The 17,949-nt window shown below is 46.5% G+C and overlaps 1 protein-coding gene across 1 annotated transcript in view; it reads left to right on the top strand.

Moving 5' to 3' along the window:
* TSNAXIP1 (translin associated factor X interacting protein 1) overlaps window positions 1-17,949 on the top strand; it is a 42,803-nt gene that overhangs the window by 12,516 nt on the left and 12,338 nt on the right. Inside the window, exons 5-11 of the mRNA XM_077831094.1 lie at window positions 1,257-1,350; window positions 5,244-5,440; window positions 9,977-10,112; window positions 11,757-11,926; window positions 15,609-15,768; window positions 16,069-16,199; window positions 17,645-17,773. Of these exons, the coding sequence (XP_077687220.1) occupies window positions 1,257-1,350; window positions 5,244-5,440; window positions 9,977-10,112; window positions 11,757-11,926; window positions 15,609-15,768; window positions 16,069-16,199; window positions 17,645-17,773 (1,017 nt within the window). The remainder of the gene's footprint in view (window positions 1-1,256; window positions 1,351-5,243; window positions 5,441-9,976; window positions 10,113-11,756; window positions 11,927-15,608; window positions 15,769-16,068; window positions 16,200-17,644; window positions 17,774-17,949) is intronic.

Here is a 17,949-nt window from a genome sequence, read left to right on the forward strand (position 1 = left end):
GTGAGGGGAAAGGGTTGGGTGGAGGGGAATAAAGAGAGATAACTGGACAGAGGGAAGAAGGTTTCATAAATGAGAAATTTCTTTAAGTGAAACCCTGTAAGTGCCTCAGTAAAGGGGTCCACTCTGCAGTCAGTAAGACTGGGAAGCTCTTCCTGGTGCATGGTACTCCAGACCATGGACACTGACTGAAAGGTACTAATTACTACTCTGAAACCTGAAAGGTACTAATTTCCACTCCCTCCCACACAAGTTTGACCCTCTTGTGCTGAGCACTGACCATACAGGTAGGGAGAGAGAATTCCTGCCTGGCAGCCCTTAGTATCTAAACTGACAAAGGGCCAAAGCAATGTCTCTTTTCGCTTATCTTTAGTATGGAGGCACACCCCATAGTGATTAGAGAGTTCAGCTTGCAGTGGGGATGTGAGGAACTCGGAATCACTGCCAGGAATGCCTTTCTTAGTTCAAATGAAATGAATAGAAGAAAATAGAAGTGGTTCATTACAGATGTGTGTATGGGAATATAGTCCCTTTACAGCTACCTGTTACTGCTGTAAGCTGTTCTGCTTGGCAGTAAACGTCTGTATTAAACAAGGGAAGAGTTATAGAAAAGACCAGATTACTTGGTTTCATGTCCAGGTCTAGCTCTTTAGTGGCTTGGAATTTTAGATGGAATTTGGTGTCACTAGATAGCTCCTGTTCCAGGCTTTCCATGAATACCAAGCACTGGCACCAAATGTAAGGTATTTTGGAGATATTGGTAATAAACATCATGTTATAATTATTTTGAAATCTAAGGGCAAACCCTGATCAGTCACAACTGGCTCATATTCTGAAAATAACTTAGCTTCCACCCAGAACAAAACTTGCTCACCCCAAAACCCGAGGTCCTGTCAGCTCTGCTCAGACACTAAAGATCCCATGGCATTTTTCATATGATTGGGGATTTGGCCAGAATTTCCCATTGCTCCACTGTCTGTCATCCTCCACCCCAGAGGTTGTTGCATTTCAATGGCAAAGCTGGAAGTATATTTTTTGTGACTTACTTTGGGATACATTAGCTGCATATTGGGAATTGTAACAGTGTTTATTTTATTAAGACTTAACAGTATTTTTAAAAGGATGTTGACATCATCATCATAATCTGTGCAGTAATTAAGACAGCAACAGTGATTGCCTCAACAGCTAGCCCAACGTTCTAGATAAGGAAAATTAACAGAGTCCTTGATAGTGTTCCCTCTCTCTCTGTCTTCTGTTAGCCTTATAGAGAGATCTTTGAGTTCTTCATAGAGGACTTCAAAACCTACAAGCCCCTGCTGTCTGCCATAAAGAATGAGTATGAAGTTACATTGGGTAAGATCTTGGATTCTGTTCTGCTGGGAGTAACAGTCATTCTAGACAGGTGGCTTTACACAGTAAATTAGCTGTATCAGGTAGCTACAGGATGAGCAGTAGGGACAGGCTTCAATGCCAAAATAATAAATGGGCTCTTGTTAACTACCTCTTGTACTTATTGTGAACTGGAGAGTCTGTGTAATGAGAAAAGGAATACTAGTGGCACCTTAGAGACTAACCAATTTATTTGACCATAAGCTTTTGTGAGCTACAGCTCACTTCATCGGATACATTCAGTGGAAAATACAGTGAGGAGATTTATAAACACACAGAACATGAAAAAATGGGTGTTATCATGCACACTGTAAGGAGAGTGATCACTTAAGATGAGCTATTACCAGCAGGAGAGCGGGGAGGGGGACCTTTTGTAGTGATAATCAAGGTGGGCCATTTCCAGCAGTTAACAGGAACGTCCGAGGAGCAGTGGGGGGGCGGAGGGAGGGAGAATAGTTTTACTTTGTGTAATGACACATCCATTCCCAGTCTCTATTCAAGCCTAAGTTAATTGTATCCAGTTTGCAAATTAATTCCAATTCAGTAGTCTCTCGTTGGAGTCTGTTTTTGAAGTCTTTGTTTTAATATTGCGACCTTTAGGTCTGAGATTGAGTGACCAGAGAGAATTCATTACAATCTACATACCATACAGACTATGCTGACAGCTTGTGCCACATGCTCTCAAAGAAACTGCGGAACCACCTGATCAACTTCCTCTACAGCAAACAGGGAAAGATTAAGAATGAGCTCTCAGAACTGGATACTCTCATAAAAAACCAACCTTCCACACAAACTTCCTCCTGGCTATACTTTACAAAAAGTAGACAAGCCAATTACAACACACACTTAGTTTAGTGTCCTTTTTCTTTTGTAGAGAAGCAATCTAAACTACTACATGCCACAAGAGGCCACAGCAATGGTTCCTTTAACCCACCCAGCAATATTGTCAATCTATCCAACTATACTCTTATCCCAGCAGAAGAATCTGTCCTATCTCAGCGCCTCTCCTTCTGCCCGTCCACCTCCCACGAACATGATACAGTTCTGTGGTGACCTAGAATCCTATTTTCAACGTCTCTGACTCAAGGAATATTTCCAAAACACCTCTGAACAACATACTAATCCACAGAGACCTTCCTACCAACACTACAAAAAGAAGGATTCTAGATGGACTCCTCCTGAAGGTCGAAACAACAGACTGGACTTCTACATAGAGTGCTTCCACCGACATGCACAGGCTGAAATTGTGGAAGAGCAGCATCACTTACCCCATAACCTCAGCTGTGCAGAACACAATGCCATCCACAGCCTCAGAAACAACTCTGACATCATAATCAAAAAGGCTGACAAAGGAGGTGCTGTCGTCGTCATGAATAGGTCGGAATATGAACAAGAGGCTGCTAGGCAGCTCTCTCACACCACTTTCTACAAGCCATTACCTTCTGAGGGTTACCAAAAGAAACTATAGCATTTGCTCAAGAAACTCCCTGAAAAAGCACAAGAACAAATCCGCACAGACACACCCTGGAACTCCGACCTGGGGCATTCTATCTGCTACCCAAGGTCCATAAACCTGGAAATCCTGGGCGCCCCATCATCTCAGGCATTGGCACCCTGACAACAGGATTGTCTGGCTATGTAGACTCCCTCCTCAGGCCCTATGCTACCAGCACTCCCAACTGTCTTCGAGACACCACTGACTTCCTGAGGAAACTACAATCCATCGATGATCTTCCTGAAAACACCATCCTGGCCACTATGGATGTAGAAGCCCTCTACACCAACATCCCACACAAAGATGGACTACAAGCTGTCAGGAACAGTATCCCCGATAATGTCACGGCAAACCTGCTGGCTGAACTTTGTGACTTAATCCTCACCCATAACTATTTCACATTTGGGGACAATGTATACCCTCAGATCAGTGGCACTGCGATGGGTATGCCAACATTTTTATGGCTGACTTAGAACAACGCTTCCTCAGCTCTCGTCCCCTAATGCCCCTACTCTACTTGCGCTACATTGATGACATCTTCATCATCTGGACCCATGGAAAAGAAGCCCTTGAGGAATTCCACCATGATTGCAACAATTTCCATCCCAACATCAACCTCAGCCTGGACCAGTCCACACTGGTCACTATGGTGCTAATAAGTGATGGTCACAAACACCACCCTATGCCGGAAACCTACTGACCGCTATTCCTACCTACATGCCTCCAGCTTTCACCCAGACCACACCATATGATCCATCGTCTACAGCCAAGCTCTACGATACAACCGCATTTGCTCCAACCCCTCAGACAGAGACAAACACCTACAAGATCTCTATCAAGCATTCTTACAACTACAGTACCCACCTGCTGAAGTGAAGAAACAGATTAACAGAGCCAGAAGAGTACCCAGAAGTCACCTACTACAGGACAGGCCCAACAAAGAAAATAACAGAACGCCACTAGCCATCACCTTCAGCCCCCAACTAAAACCTCTCCAACGCATCATCAAGGATCTACAACCTATCCTGAAGGACGACCCATCACTCTCACAAATCTAGGGAGACAGGCCAGTCCTTGCCTACAGACAGCCCCCCAACCCGAAGCAAATGCTCACCAGCAACCACACACCACACAACAGAACCACTAACCCAGGAACCTTGGAATAATGACTCAACCACTCCCAGTCTCTATTCAAGCCTAAGTTAATTGTATCCAATTTGCAAATTAATTCCAATTCAGCAGTCTCTCGTTGGAGTCTGTTTTCAAAGTCTTTTTGTTTTAATAATGCGACCTTTAGGTCTGAGATCGAGTTTTAAATTCATGGTTAACCCAGGAACCTATCCTTGCAACAAAGCCTGTTGCCAACTGTGTCCACATATCCATTCAGGGGACACCATCATAGGGCCTAATTACATCAGCCACACTATCAGAGGCTCGTTCACCTGCACATCTACCAATGTGATATATGCCATCAAGTGCCAGCAATGCCCCTCTGCCATGTACATTGGGCAAACCGGACAGTCTCTACGTGAAAGAATAAATGGACACAAATCAGATATCAAGAATTATAACATTCATAAACCAGTCAGAGAACACTTCAATCTCTCTGGTCACTCGATTTTTGACCTCAAAGTGACTATCCTTCAACAAAAAAACCTCAAAAACAGACTCCAACGAGAGACTGCTGAATTGGAATTAATTTGCAAATTGGATACAATTAACTTAGGCTTGAATAGAGACTGGGAGTGGTTGAGTCATTATACTAAGTGAAACTATTTCCCCTTGTTTATTCCTTCCCCCCCCCCAACACTGTTCCTCAGATGTTCTTGTTAACTCCTGGAAATGTGCTGGAAATGGCCCACCTTGATTATCACTTCAAAAGGTTTTCTCTCCCCCAACCCCACTCTCCTCTGGTAATAGCTCATCTTAAGTGATCACTCTCCTTACAATGTATATTTTTTTCATGGTCTGTGTGTATATAAAATCTCCTCACTGTACTTTCCACTTTATGCATCCAATGAAGTGAGCTGTAGCTCATGAAAGCTTATGCTCAAATAAATGTGTTCGTCTCTAAGGTGCCACCAGTACTCCTTTTCTTTTTAATATAAATAGCAGTGTATTAAGATCAGCAGCCCACATGGAGCTTAGACCTGTAGGAAGAGAGATCAGCAGAATATAGTCTCAGAAGCTAGAATCCCAAAGAAAGCCAGCCCTCAGCTGTTCACCATAGCAGGTGGAGGAAAAACTTGCTGGTTTTGTCACAGGTTCCAGTCTTGAACAGTAGTTCTTAGATTGAGTCTTCTGCCTAATTCCATAGCCCTGTTGAGTCCTTAATTAGAGAGCCCACCCTTTCCTCCTTTAGCTCACCTGAGGGAGAAGATCCGCTCCCTGGAGCCCTTGAAGGCAATGCTGGTGTGTGTGTCAGATGAGTGCACCCGGCAGATCGTGGCACTCCAGGAGGAGGAGAAAGCTGAAATAACCAAGCTGAAGAAAGAGAAACTGTATTTGTTAAAGCTTATCGACAAAATGGAGGAGGAGAAGGGCTCCCTGCAGACTCAGGTAAAATGGTCAACCAGATGTTTCCCACCCCAGCCTTATGCATCTAGTCCCAGACAGCCCGATCCTGCTCCCACTGAATCAATGGGAGCAGCCATAGGCCTCATAAGGTGCTGATGATTTGGCGTGCTCAGCCTGATTCAGTGCTAATGCAGAGGTCTCCATCACAGTGTTCCCTGCAGATGGCACGTTCCACTGTGCTATGCTGTCAAAACTCTTCTGGGTTGTGGATGTAGGTCTGTCTTCCCTGGTGCTTAATTTGTAATGAAAGAGGTGTCAGGGCTCAAGCAATTTTTACACTTTCATAACTGATGCAGCAAGCCCAGGGGTGCCAGGGCTATGAACTGCCAACCCTAGAGGTGACAGTGCAGGGCCACCCAGAGGGGTGGGGCAATTTGCCCCAGGCCCCCACGAGAGTTTTCGGTGGCAATTCAGCGGCAGGGGTCTTTCTGTGCTGCCGAACACACCCGGACTGAAGGACCCACCGCTGCTTCTTCCACTCTGGGTCTTCGGCAGCAATTCGGCAGCGGGGATCCTTCTGCTCCATATCTTTGTCGAAGTGCCCCGAAGACCTGGAGCAGAAGAACCCCTGCCGCCAAAGACCCCAGGCCCACTGAATCCTCTGGGCGGCCCTGTGGCAGTGTCTTCCCCAGCCATCACGTCAATACTATTCACTGTGTCTGTGTACACAATACATGGGATAGGCACATTACTGACACGTGACAAAGCCACAAATGAGTTATTTAGATCCTCCCTCGCAAGTGTTGAGAAAATGTTTATATCAACCCCATAACAAAACCTATTAGAGTAATCTAAAAGAGAGTATTAGAGAGTATTAGTATTAGCCTATTAGTAGTAATCTAAGAGAGATCTAAAAACTGACTTGATGATAAACACCAATGTCTCATGGCCCTGCAGAGCTGGAAGTGACCACTGGGTCCTGCTCTAATTCTCCCTCTTCCAGTGGGATGAAGATCAGATCAGAAAAAAGCCATGACATTTTTACATCTAGAAAGGACGTTTCTGGCCTGGATTTTGGGCAGATTGATTTTCTGTGGGGAAATCCCCATTTCGGGGAGAAGGAGGAAATATTTAAAATGGCTTAATTTGCTAAGAACTGTGGAATACTAGATGAGTCCCAGGGGAGGTGAGTTAGTGGGCAGAGAGCCAGTCAGAAGTGCTTGTGAAATGCAATTGACCTCATGGCTCCAAAGTTTGTCACATGGCTCCCACTTCCATTTATATGGGTGTGGGTGTACCTGTCTCTACCTGTCCATATTGTATCTATCATTCACTTTATTGTAGGTGATGCTGGTAGTGACACTTACAGTGAAGGCTGCCTAACATTTTCCATTTATAAGTTTTCAGTTGCTTATAACTTTGGCAAACAAACTGCTCAGGCTAGAATATGAGGTGTCTGTTTGTCACCAGGGTGCTCTACTCACTGATAGAGCACCTCCTTCTGGCCCTATCTGAGGATTTGCTCTGCAAGGTCAATACCACTTCCTGCAATTGTACTCCAGCACTTTCACACCCTCAGGATTCATCTGCTCCCACTTTGTGGCTTGGTCCTCTGACCAAGTCCCTGTTGTCCTCCCCTTCCACTGTATCAACATCTCTCAGGACCCACTGTCTTAGGCAGTCTTCTCTTTCACTGCCCTCTTAATGGTGCCACTTCTCCAGTGGCTGCTAGGGGAATCCAGGCATGCCCTCTGCACAGGATTCCAGCCCAGGGACCTTACAACAAGCAGTCAAGGTCAGTACAGTCCTATCCTGGAGCTGCTTCCTACCTTGCCTTCTCTCACCTCAGGAGTGACTGTAGCTTTTCACTCTGCCACCCACAGCTGCTCTCAGCTCCTGGATTTTATACAGGCCCCTCCAGTTCCTGTCCAGCAGAGCCTTGTCTCTAATTAGTCTGAGTTGCTCCCAGGCTCGTCCTCCAGGTGCAGCCAAGGAGGTTAATTGGCCCATGTAGCTACCTTAACCCCTTCAGCCTTGTGTGGGGTGGACATCCCATCACACTGCCTCGTGGATTTTTTTTAAGTTTAAGTTTAAGTTTTTTAAGTTTCAGCAAGAACTGAGTTAAGCTGTTGTGACGAAGTGGAATTTTCCCTTGTTATGTTGTATATGAGCCTATGTGAATCTTACTGTTTTGCATGAATGCTCTGTGTACCTCACTTTCCGTGTGTATTGCACCAATGTCTAGGTGGTGGGAATAGGGAGTGTGACTTTTGCGGAGGCTGCTCCCGCTGCCTGTAACAATGCTATAGTAACCTGAGACCTAGGAGGGGGATGCGGTGATTCTTGGCCTGGGAAAAAGAAAAGGAGTACTTGTGGCACCTTAGAGACTAACCAATTTATTTGAGCATGAGCTTTCGTGAGCTACAGCTCACTTCATCAGATGCATACCGTGGAAACTGCAGCAGACTTTATATATACACAGAGAATATGAAACAATACCTCCTCCCACCCCACTGTCCTGCTGGTAATAGCTTATCTAAAGTAATCATCAGGTTAGGCCATTTCCAGCACAAATCCAGGTTTTCTCACCCTCCACCCCCCCACACAAATTCACTCTCCTGCTGGTGATAGCCCATCCAAAGTGACAAGTCTGCTGCAGTTTCCACGGTATGCATCTGATGAAGTGAGCTGTAGCTCACGAAAGCTCATGCTCAAATAAATTGGTTAGTCTCTAAGGTGCCACAAGTACTCCTTTTCTTTTTGCGAATACAGACTAACACGGCTGTTACTCTGAAACCTGTCATTTGGCCTGGGAAGCGAGACAAAGGCCAGAGGAGGAGCCACGGGCAGGGCAGGGCAGGGCCCAGGATGCTGGCAGCCAGTCAGTCTCCACTGGCTTATGACACAGGAGGAGGAGCAGAGCCCTGGCTCTGGGCTCCCGTCCCCGCAAGATGGACTTGGCTGAAAGTCACTGATTTCTATACTAACAAGTTCTGTCCTACACTGTGTTCTTATGGACTAATAAACCTTCTGTTTTACTGACTGCCTGAGAGTCCTGTCTGACTGCGGAGTTGGGGTGCAGGGCCCTCTGGCTTCCCCATGAGCCCCGCCTGGGAGGACTCACTGCGGGAAGTGCCCAATGTGGAAGGGGATGCTGAATGCTCCGAGGTCAGACCCAGAAAGGTCGAAGCTGTGTAAGCTTCTTGCCCAGGTGACAGTAAGCTCAGAGAGAGGAGGCGGCTCCCCCAGAGTCCTGACTGGCTTCGTATGAAGTAGTTCCAGAGCAGCACGCCGGTGACTCCATGACAGCTGTTTCTAAAAGAGAAGTTAGGAGAAAATGGGTATAGTTTTGACACTGTCAAAAGATATATTCAGTTGTTTCTTTAAGGAGCTCTGGCACCTCCAGGGTTTGAAGCGGGAACTTTAAATGGGGCAGGGGTTGAGGAAGTGCCTTTTGCTGGCCTCATGAAAATCCACCCAGATTTAGCTGACTTATGACTACAGAGCATCACATTTGCACATACTTAGTTGAACTTTAGCTAAAATCTCCAACCAGTCCATCTTCACTGAGCATGCTCCAGCCACACAGTGCTTCCTAACATGCTGTCCCTCCACACTAAGCATGCTTCTTGCAGCCACAGAGCTAGAACTCCTGACTGGGGGGATGGTGCAGCAGCAGCTGTTGTCACCCCGTTGGGCTAGGGAAAGGCAGGGGTTAGGCAAGTAAAGGTAAGTGTGGGAAGCTCAGCACTCTCTAAATGCAAAAGGTCAAACTCCCCCTCCTCTACTTGGCTTGAACTCGCCACCCCACTTACTGCTCCTTGGCTTGTGCAGTGAAAACTCGCTCCTATTTCAGTCTATTTTAACCACTGGGGGAAGGAGTTCTGGGAACCAGGCAGGCGCAGACCATGAGTTCCAGTCTCAGCTCCCACTGACTGGTGCTTATGCTGCTCTGCACTTCACAGCCCTTCTTGATGAGCAGAGCCTCATGCCCCTGCATTGTACAGCTGGGGTAACTGAGAGGCTGCACAACGTCACTTCTGGCAGATCTGGGAATGGAAGCTGGGGCTAGATTCTGTGCCAAGCCTCTCAGAGGTTCAGACAATGGGGGAGTGGGGGCGGGGAGGGAGATGGACAAAGGTGGTTTAAGCTATCTTTGTATATGTACAATGTTACTACCAAAAAAAGTCAAAGAATGCTATTAAGGTTACAAAGTCAATCACTCAAAAGGAAGGAAATGCCAAAATTAATGCTGCCTTTGCAACCTTAATTTGACCCCCTGGTGCATATGCATTATGATACAGGCTTTAAGTACATGATCACATGCTGTTTTCCCGCAGGAGCCTGCCTCATTCAGTGCACAGGGTGGACAGTGCTCAGAGAATGAGCAGCTATTCAATATTTAGTTTTCTCCTCATTGTTCTGTGTGTGGCCCCAGGCCTTATTTACTGCACACTATTCAAACCCGGATCTGAAGACAGAACGATTAGTTTTCTCATGGGCTTTTCAGTGGTGCTCATTTCTACAGTATCTGAGAGCTTGAGTGCAGTGGTCAGCCCAGTATCCTGTCCCCTGCAGGTGAACATGCTGCGGAAGAATATGGCCAAGGAATACATGCGCTACATTAATGAGTGTGACGCACGCAAGCTGCTGCTAGCAGATCTGAATGAAATGCGCAATCAGCAATTGGAAATGTCGCTTCGCCAAGTCCAAGGTAGAGAAAGCAAATTTTTGTAAGAGCTTATCCTGCAACAAGCCCCAAATCCAGAGCCATATAACCAACATTGCACGGAAGACTCAGCACTCACCCGCTACTTAACGAAACAGGTATTCCAGGGCCAGATTCAGCAAGGTGCTGAGAGCCCTTAGTGCTATTTGACTTCAGTGGAAGTTGTTGGTGCTCAAGGATCTTGTGACAGGCAGGCTGCAGGGTCGATCCCTCCGAACCAGCGAACCTTCTGGAAGTCAAGGATCTTGAGCATTTGTGTTTACAAAACTGCTCTGAGTTTGTGCCAGCCAGGTTATTTATCTGTCATAGTGATTGAGTAGGTGGCCCCTGCAGAGTCACCCCCAGTGCTGCTGTTTGGGAATTTGCTGGAAAACAATAGCTAGGTGTCCACATGAGCACCCCATATATGGATTTGAACGTTCAGACCCAAAGACAGCACATCCCTGCTTCTGCTCTGTCCTTTCCCGCTAACCCAAAATTCAGCCTGGGACTTTGAATATGGGTAAGGAGGGCAGGGAATGTGGGTCCGCAAAGATAATTTACTCCAAGAACTACAGTTACTGGTAAGTAGCCTTTCTTCTTGTTCTTTATTAGTCCTGATTTTAGTATTGAATGTTTGCATTACAATAGCAGCCAGAGGCACCAATGGGGATTGAAGGGCTATGCAAATAAGTGTTTGCATAAATACATACATATGACCTTCTCATAAACAAACAAGGGAAATATAACCTAGATGGAGCTACTATAAAGTGGGTGCATAACTGGTTGGAAAACCATTTCCAGAGAGTACTTATCAGTGGTTCACAAGTCAAGCAGGAAGGGCAGATTGAGAGGGGTTCCACCGCCACCCCTTGTGTATACGGCCATTACAACACTGCTGAGTCTCCCAAATTCTGGCCGTGCTGTGCGAAGCTTCCAGCTACTCTCCAGTCCCCTTCTGCCTCCTCCTCCATTCTGGAGGAGCAGCTCCACATCTGCTCCTCATTCAGCCCAGCAATTAACTGTGCACCTCCTCAGCCCCACATCAGATCTGCCCTCCCAGTCCCACATTTGCTCCTCCTATAGCTCCTGGGTTCTTCAACCCACCTTCCCGCTCCGAGGCAGGGTGTTCCAGGTGGTGCAGAGGCACCATCCTGCTCCTGTTGCTCACAGGAGGGGAGGGGGGAAGAAGGGATGGAGCCACCCTAAGCTGCTGTGCTCTTTAGTTCTCTCTTCCCTCCACCCTCATCCTGTGAGTGCAGTGTCAGCTTCTGGGGAGGGAGAGAGTTCTGCCTGCCCCCTGCAGAAGCCCTGATTGGCTGCTCTTCCCCAGGAGGTGGGACAGTGGGGAAAGCAGCCAGTCAGATGGGGGTTCCTCCCTCCCGCCCCCCCCGAGGCAGGACTGACATTCACAAGAGGACTGGAGATTCTCATGCCGTGAGCAGATGGGCTCCAGACCCAGCCAGACTCATGTGACTCTTGAACTGTCAAAAGCTGGGAGCACCAGGACTGCAGCACTGCATCAGTAGGGACAACACATCAGAACCCCTGAGGGCTTTAATAACGCTCACTTGAGAACATGCCTCCAGAGAGCTGGGCTTGCGGTCACGGCCCTCCATCTGACTGTGCATTGATGATTGTTGTTTAAAGACGTCAAGGGTGAAGACTTGGTCAAGGTAACGCTGGCGTTGAAGATAGCTCGGCAGGACCTCACGAAAGCCCAGGTGGAGCTGAACACGATGAAAGCAGATTATGGAGACGTTGTACCCAGGAGAGACTTCGAATCGCAGGAGAAAAAATATTCTGATCTGTTTGAGAAGGTGATCATAAGGCTGTGTCTACCACACAAATACCATCCTGTATCTTGGGGTGCAGGCTAGACTAAGTAAAGCCAGGAGGTGCTCACTCCAACCCTAACTTGTCCCATTGCACCTGGCTCTTGTCTGTTGGCACAAGGAGATAAGGTAGGGATGAAATGGTAACGCAGAAGTGCCTGCCTGTTGACAGTTTGGATCTCAGCCTTAGCAATATTTCAATACATTGTTTAATTCCTCCCCACAAATAAATGTCTCATCCCCTTGATTGGGGCTTCCCATAGAACAATTAAAGAGCCATCTCTGAACAGCTGTAACCTCTGGATTCGAAGCACTGTTGGTTTTGCCATGGTGTATTAACAGTAATAGACAGAGTTGGATAGGTGTTGATTAGCATAAATATCCTACTGCATTGCCGGCTCTCTTACTGCTAATAAGAGAGAGTCAAGTTTAGCTGCGTGTAGTGCTGTAAAACAGTGGTGAAATCAGTTAATGAAGTAGGTATATCTTACACTACAGCCCTCTCCATAGTTCTGCTTACTGAAAGAAGCACTCAGCTGGTAGTTTTCTGTGTCTGCTTGGTGGTGCTGCTGCATTTCCCTCGGATATGAAATGGGTTCCTTAGTCTTCTGTGACTCCAGGGTCACCATGCTGCTAGTGGACTGAAGACATTTCCCCAAGCTGGACTGAGGGCTTAAATAGCTTCTGTTGTAGGTGGCTCGCTTTGTTTGTTTGCCTCCTTTTCGGAGCAAACAGTGTGAGCGCTCGGCTTGCAGTGCACACACAGGAGCAGCGCCTGTTTTCCTACAGTGCAGCAAAGGACATAATGAACAAAAACGAGCAAAGTCCTAGGCTTAGCCCTGTTCCTGAGCTGTCATGGGCTAGAAGAGGCCATTCAACCCAGCTCCCAGCTGGACTAGACCCTAGAGCAAGGAATCGCTCAGTCAATCTGTAGCAAGCCTCCTGGTTGTTTCAGGATCATTCCTGCCATTGGTCAGGGTGCAAAGGAGAGAATGGGGGTGTGGAGGGGGCTTGGCTCAGAGTAACTCCTCTCCTCTGAAAGAGCAACGAGCTGCCTGATGCACTGGAAGAAAGTTGATGTATCTATGCAAGGGGTCTAGTTTGGGGGTGCCCAAATTTGCATTAAAGGTGAACTGCAAAAAATATATATATATAGTGCATGCACCTGTTTTGCTTCCCTCTGAGGGGTTGAGGCCTGGCAGGTTTCTGAAGCTTTTCTGCCTGGTTATTACATAAGGCTTTAGTATTTCTAATGTATCTATTTTTGCTGGAGCAAAGGCTCTCAGCCTTCAGTTACAGGGAAGCAGGTGTTGGATCTTTCACAAAGAGAACTTTTCTCCCAGGAGTTTGAGTTATAGATATCATAAACAGAGTCATAAACAATGAAGGTGTGAATAAAACTCCCTTTCTCTCCCTCTCAAGGTCTGGGTTTCAGTCATAATCTTGCTAGTGCTTCCACCCTTCAGGAGGACTGATAGCAAAAACAGGTCACTTCAGACCAGATATTTCTCAAGTAACAAACAGATGCATGTCAAGCTGTCCTGCATTGGTTCAAGAGCGCGGGTTGCAACCTCAAGGCAGTGTGTTACGAACCAGGGCACAAACCCCAATGTAGCTTCGAGTTCTACACCTAGATTTCACCAACCAATTATGAAGTGTGAACTCCTCAGGCACTGTAACAGCCGGCCATGGAGTCACAGACAGTCCCCCTGGGGTGCTCCAATCTGTCTTGCCCCAGGTCAATTGCATCTTAGATCTCACACCAAAGACAAGACTGGTAGCCTATTCTATAATAAACTATATTCAGTTTTATTAACAGGAAAAGGAAATAAGTTTTATTTACATGGTTATAGCACCTAAACATAGATGCACACAAATGAGTTACAATCTTAAGTTTCCAAAGTAACAGAAGCTTCTGTGATAAGCAAGTTCTGTATGTCCTTTAGAGCTAACCCAGGCTAAGCAGCTGGGGAACTTTTGCTTATGCCTAGTAATCGTGGTTCCGAGGAGTCCAAGTAGCATAAAGATACAGTTCCTTGTTCTTAGGGCTTTTTATTCCCTTCACCATTTCAGCTTTGAGATGCAAACTCAACTGATGGGAGGAATTCACTTGCAAGACTCCTCTTCATGCAGTGGAAGGAGAGCAAACAACAAAGTCTTATACCTTCTTTAATGTTCCTTTCTAGTCTGTCTGGTGTTGATGGGCCTTCCTTGTTGGGCAGGACATAAAAACTTATATTGGAGGCCAGCATTTCAGACTAGTTAATGTCTCTCCGTCTGGTGATTTACATAGGCTTATAATGCAAACACTCAACCATTACCTTATCATATGGGATACAGCTCTTATAAGGTGAGATGAATGCAGGCAGCAACTCACAAGCATTCAGTAATGTCCAAACACTAAACTCACCTCTATAATTCTGTCATAACCATGAGGATAGCCTAAAATTCCTCCTTACCTGTAAAGGGTTAAGAAGCTCAAATAACCTGGTTGGTGCTCTTTGTTTATGTGGTTGTTCTCTCTTGGGACTGAGAGAGGCCAGACAGAAATCCATCTTCTCCAACCCTTCCTAATCCAAGTCTCCAATATTGCAACCAGTAGAGGTGAGCCAGGCAAGGCGGATTAGTTTATCTTTTGGTTTATGTGAATTTTCCCAGTGTTAAGAGGGAGGTTTATTCCTGTTTTCTGTAACTTTAAGGTTTGTCCAGAGGGGGATCCTCTGTGTTTTGAATCTGAATACCCTGTAAAGTATTTTCCATCCTGATTTTACAGAGGTGATTTTTATCTCTCTCTTTGTTTTTTAAATAAAATCCTTCTTTTAAGAACCTGACTGATTTTTCCATTGTTCCAAGACCCAGGGGTCTGGGTCTTCGACCATTTTGTAACCAGTTGGTTAGGATATTATTCTCAAGCCTCCCCAGGAAAGGGGGTGTGTAAGGCTTGGGGGGATATTTTGGGGGAAGACGTCTCCAAGTGCTCTCTTCCCTGATTCTTTGTTAAATTGCTTGGTGGCGGCAGCGTACAAGGCTTTAACCTAAGCTGGTAGAAATAAAGTTAGGGGGGCTTTCATGCGGGTCCCTACATCTGTACCCTCGAGTTCAGAGTGGGGAAGGAACCCTGACAAATTCTAATACCTATTTTAACAACACTATAAACACAGGAGTCAGACTGATCCCAGGTAGGTATTTGACAGTGTTCAACTGAGGCATGGGGACTTTGGCATGAGCTGGCACCTGGTCTGCCACAGGCACCGTGCCCCCAAGACCTTTTTCTTAAAGAACAAAAAATAAAGCCCCATTCAAGCCCCATTTTACACCATAACCTCCCCCCCCCCAAAAAAAAAAATCTTTACAAAAATTCTTTGCAGTTTACCTTTAAAAAGCAGCAATTTCCCGTTAGTGTGGCAGCTTTCAGAGGCTACAAGTCCCAGCAAAACATGCTCTGCTTGATCTGGGTGGCCAAGTGGAATATTGCATTCTGGGGCTCCACCTCCATTCTGAAGATGAGCAGCCATACTCTAGAAAGCTGTGGACTAACCGGGGCTCGCCTATGCTGCTCTTTGGCCAGCTCTGGTCTAAAATTCAGTCTGAAAAGGGATTGAATAACTGCAAGAAGTCCAGAGTCCTCAGCACTGGTTTATCTCTGCCCCACTTTCCCTTATGTTAGATGGAAGTCCTGCAGAAGGATTTTGATGACCTCCAAAAGGAGTATGACACTCTGTTGGAAATCCACCAAGAGACTGTGGAAGAGCGAGACTGTTTCTACAACAAACTCCAGCAAGTTCAGCGCAGCTCCACGCCCCGGCCTGACTGGGCAAAATGTGCAGGTACCATCGTTGATGATGATTTGCTTTGGACATCTCATCTCAAAGTGCTGTGAGTTGCTGCATTTGTTAACCTCTGGGTACAGTGCAGAGCCCCATTTCCCCCACACAGGCTTTTATGGAGGGGGTAGAGCTGAGAGCTGGAGGGGCTCAGTGACTCTTGTTTTGTATTGGGTGTTTAACATAAGGGCTGAGCACCGATAGAGATCTGTACAAATCTAAAACTCCCACCAACGCCAGTTGGAGGACATGCTGGGAGTACTCTCCCTCCTTCAACAGGTGTGTTTGTTTCTGCTCTTACAGAGGTGATTTCTGGTGGGCCTGTGCGGTGGAGCTGTCTGGAAGAGGGGAAGACCAGTGACCAGCTGGTGGATGTGCTTCTGGAGGAAATAGGAACAGGACTGCTGAAGGAGAAAGACTCCTTCCCTGGACTGGTATTTGTGTTTCTTTCTTGGTTGCTTTGCTCTGGTGAGAGGACTCAGTAATACATATCTGACTGTTGGCAAAGTAGGGAAGAGCCTTTCCCATTCAGAATTCCACAGCTGTTTTCATGACTGCCATACTGACCCATAAAGATCAGATTGTTGGAGTAATCATTTGCTGGAAACCTTAGGCCAAGGACAACCAGTTGCCCTCTTACTAAGAGATTAATCTCCAAGTTGAGATTTACCAGCAGCTACTGAAAGTGCAAAGTATTAGCTAAGGAATTGTTGCCCAGGAGTTACTGGGCTAAGGGTGTCCTTTCCCTGCCGACACTGCCTATTGCTTGTAACCTGTGGTAGATACACTTTGCCACTGTGTCTTCCCTAGCCCCCAAACAAACAAGTGACAAATGCTGCATTATATAAAGAAAAGGAGTACTTGTGGCACCTTTCGTCATCCGATGAAGTGAGTTGTAGCTCACGAAAGCTCATGCTCAAATAAATTGGTTAGTCTCTAAGGTGCCACAAGTACTCCTTTTCTTTTTGCGAATACAAACTAACACGGCTGTTACTCTGAAATCTGTCATTATATAAAGATCTCCTTGCTGATGCCTCCCTAACAAGCAGCTCAGTGAACCTGGGGTGATGTTGCTGTGACTGTTTACATTGTACTAAGCAGCTGGTCTGTCACGTGTGGATTCAGATTTCCTTTCGCCTGCCCTCATGAGTTGGTGACTCCCACTTACAACAGGTCTCTTCCTCCTTAGTTTTCTCCAGGAGCTTGAATGATTTTACCCTCTGCTCAGATGTTCTCTGCATCACTGCAGGAGGATGTCCCCACATTTTTGTTATGTTAAAGCCCTTGGCCCTCCCCCGCTTTGTGGCGAAGGGACTCTCTTTAGCAGCTACTCAGTGCACTTTCTAAACTGCCCCCAGAACACGCACCATGTTAAGTGATGCCAGGTGCTGCCGTCAAACTGCATATCCATGTCAGGGAAATGTTACTCCTCCCTGGGAAATAGCCATTCACTAATATGGGCTGGAGGGTTACCCAGCCTGTGTGTCTTATCTGCGCTCACCATCTGTGTCAGAGGAACATCGTTCTGTACTGTGAGGCATGCACAGAAGTCATGTTCACAGCTGCATGGGTGCAATGGGGTTGAGATAGGAGTCACAAGAACAGTCACTCATGTAGCAAGGGTTTGATCTAGTTCACTGCAAGGAGGAAAGAGGAGACACGCCTAGTGCAGACTCCAACTGACTCATGTCCACCCTTGTGGCTTCATTGCGGCACCAGAACTTCCTATGAAACACGGGGAATGAAAGAACCTGTCCCAGATGGCTCCCACCTTGTGAGCTTACCCAGAGACACGAACTTTTTCCGTGGCTCCATATTCTATGGAAATAGCTTCTTTGCTACCTGATGTGAATTCCTGTTGGTCTCTTGTATTATCTAGGGCAAAGGGGACAAGGTCCCTGTGTACCTGAGGTACGAAGGCCAGGTGAAGAACAAGAAGCTAAACAAAAAGGATGTGGTGAACATCGTGAAGGAGATCTGGAAAGAGAAAGTTTCAGCAGATCTGCAGGTTCTCTTTATCCTATTTTTCCCCATAACTAAAAACCACTTGATTCCTTGCTGTCAGCTACTGGGACAGTCCTGCTGGCTGGAAGGGGTTGGGAAGCCAGGGCTGCACCTAAGCCACAGTTCGTGTCACTCTCTGACCCTGTCAACCGAGGATGCTGCAGGAGCAAGTCATTTTGC

This window comes from Eretmochelys imbricata, chromosome 12, assembly GCF_965152235.1.
Source record: "Eretmochelys imbricata isolate rEreImb1 chromosome 12, rEreImb1.hap1, whole genome shotgun sequence".
In the NCBI taxonomy this organism is placed as follows: domain Eukaryota; kingdom Metazoa; phylum Chordata; order Testudines; family Cheloniidae; genus Eretmochelys; species Eretmochelys imbricata.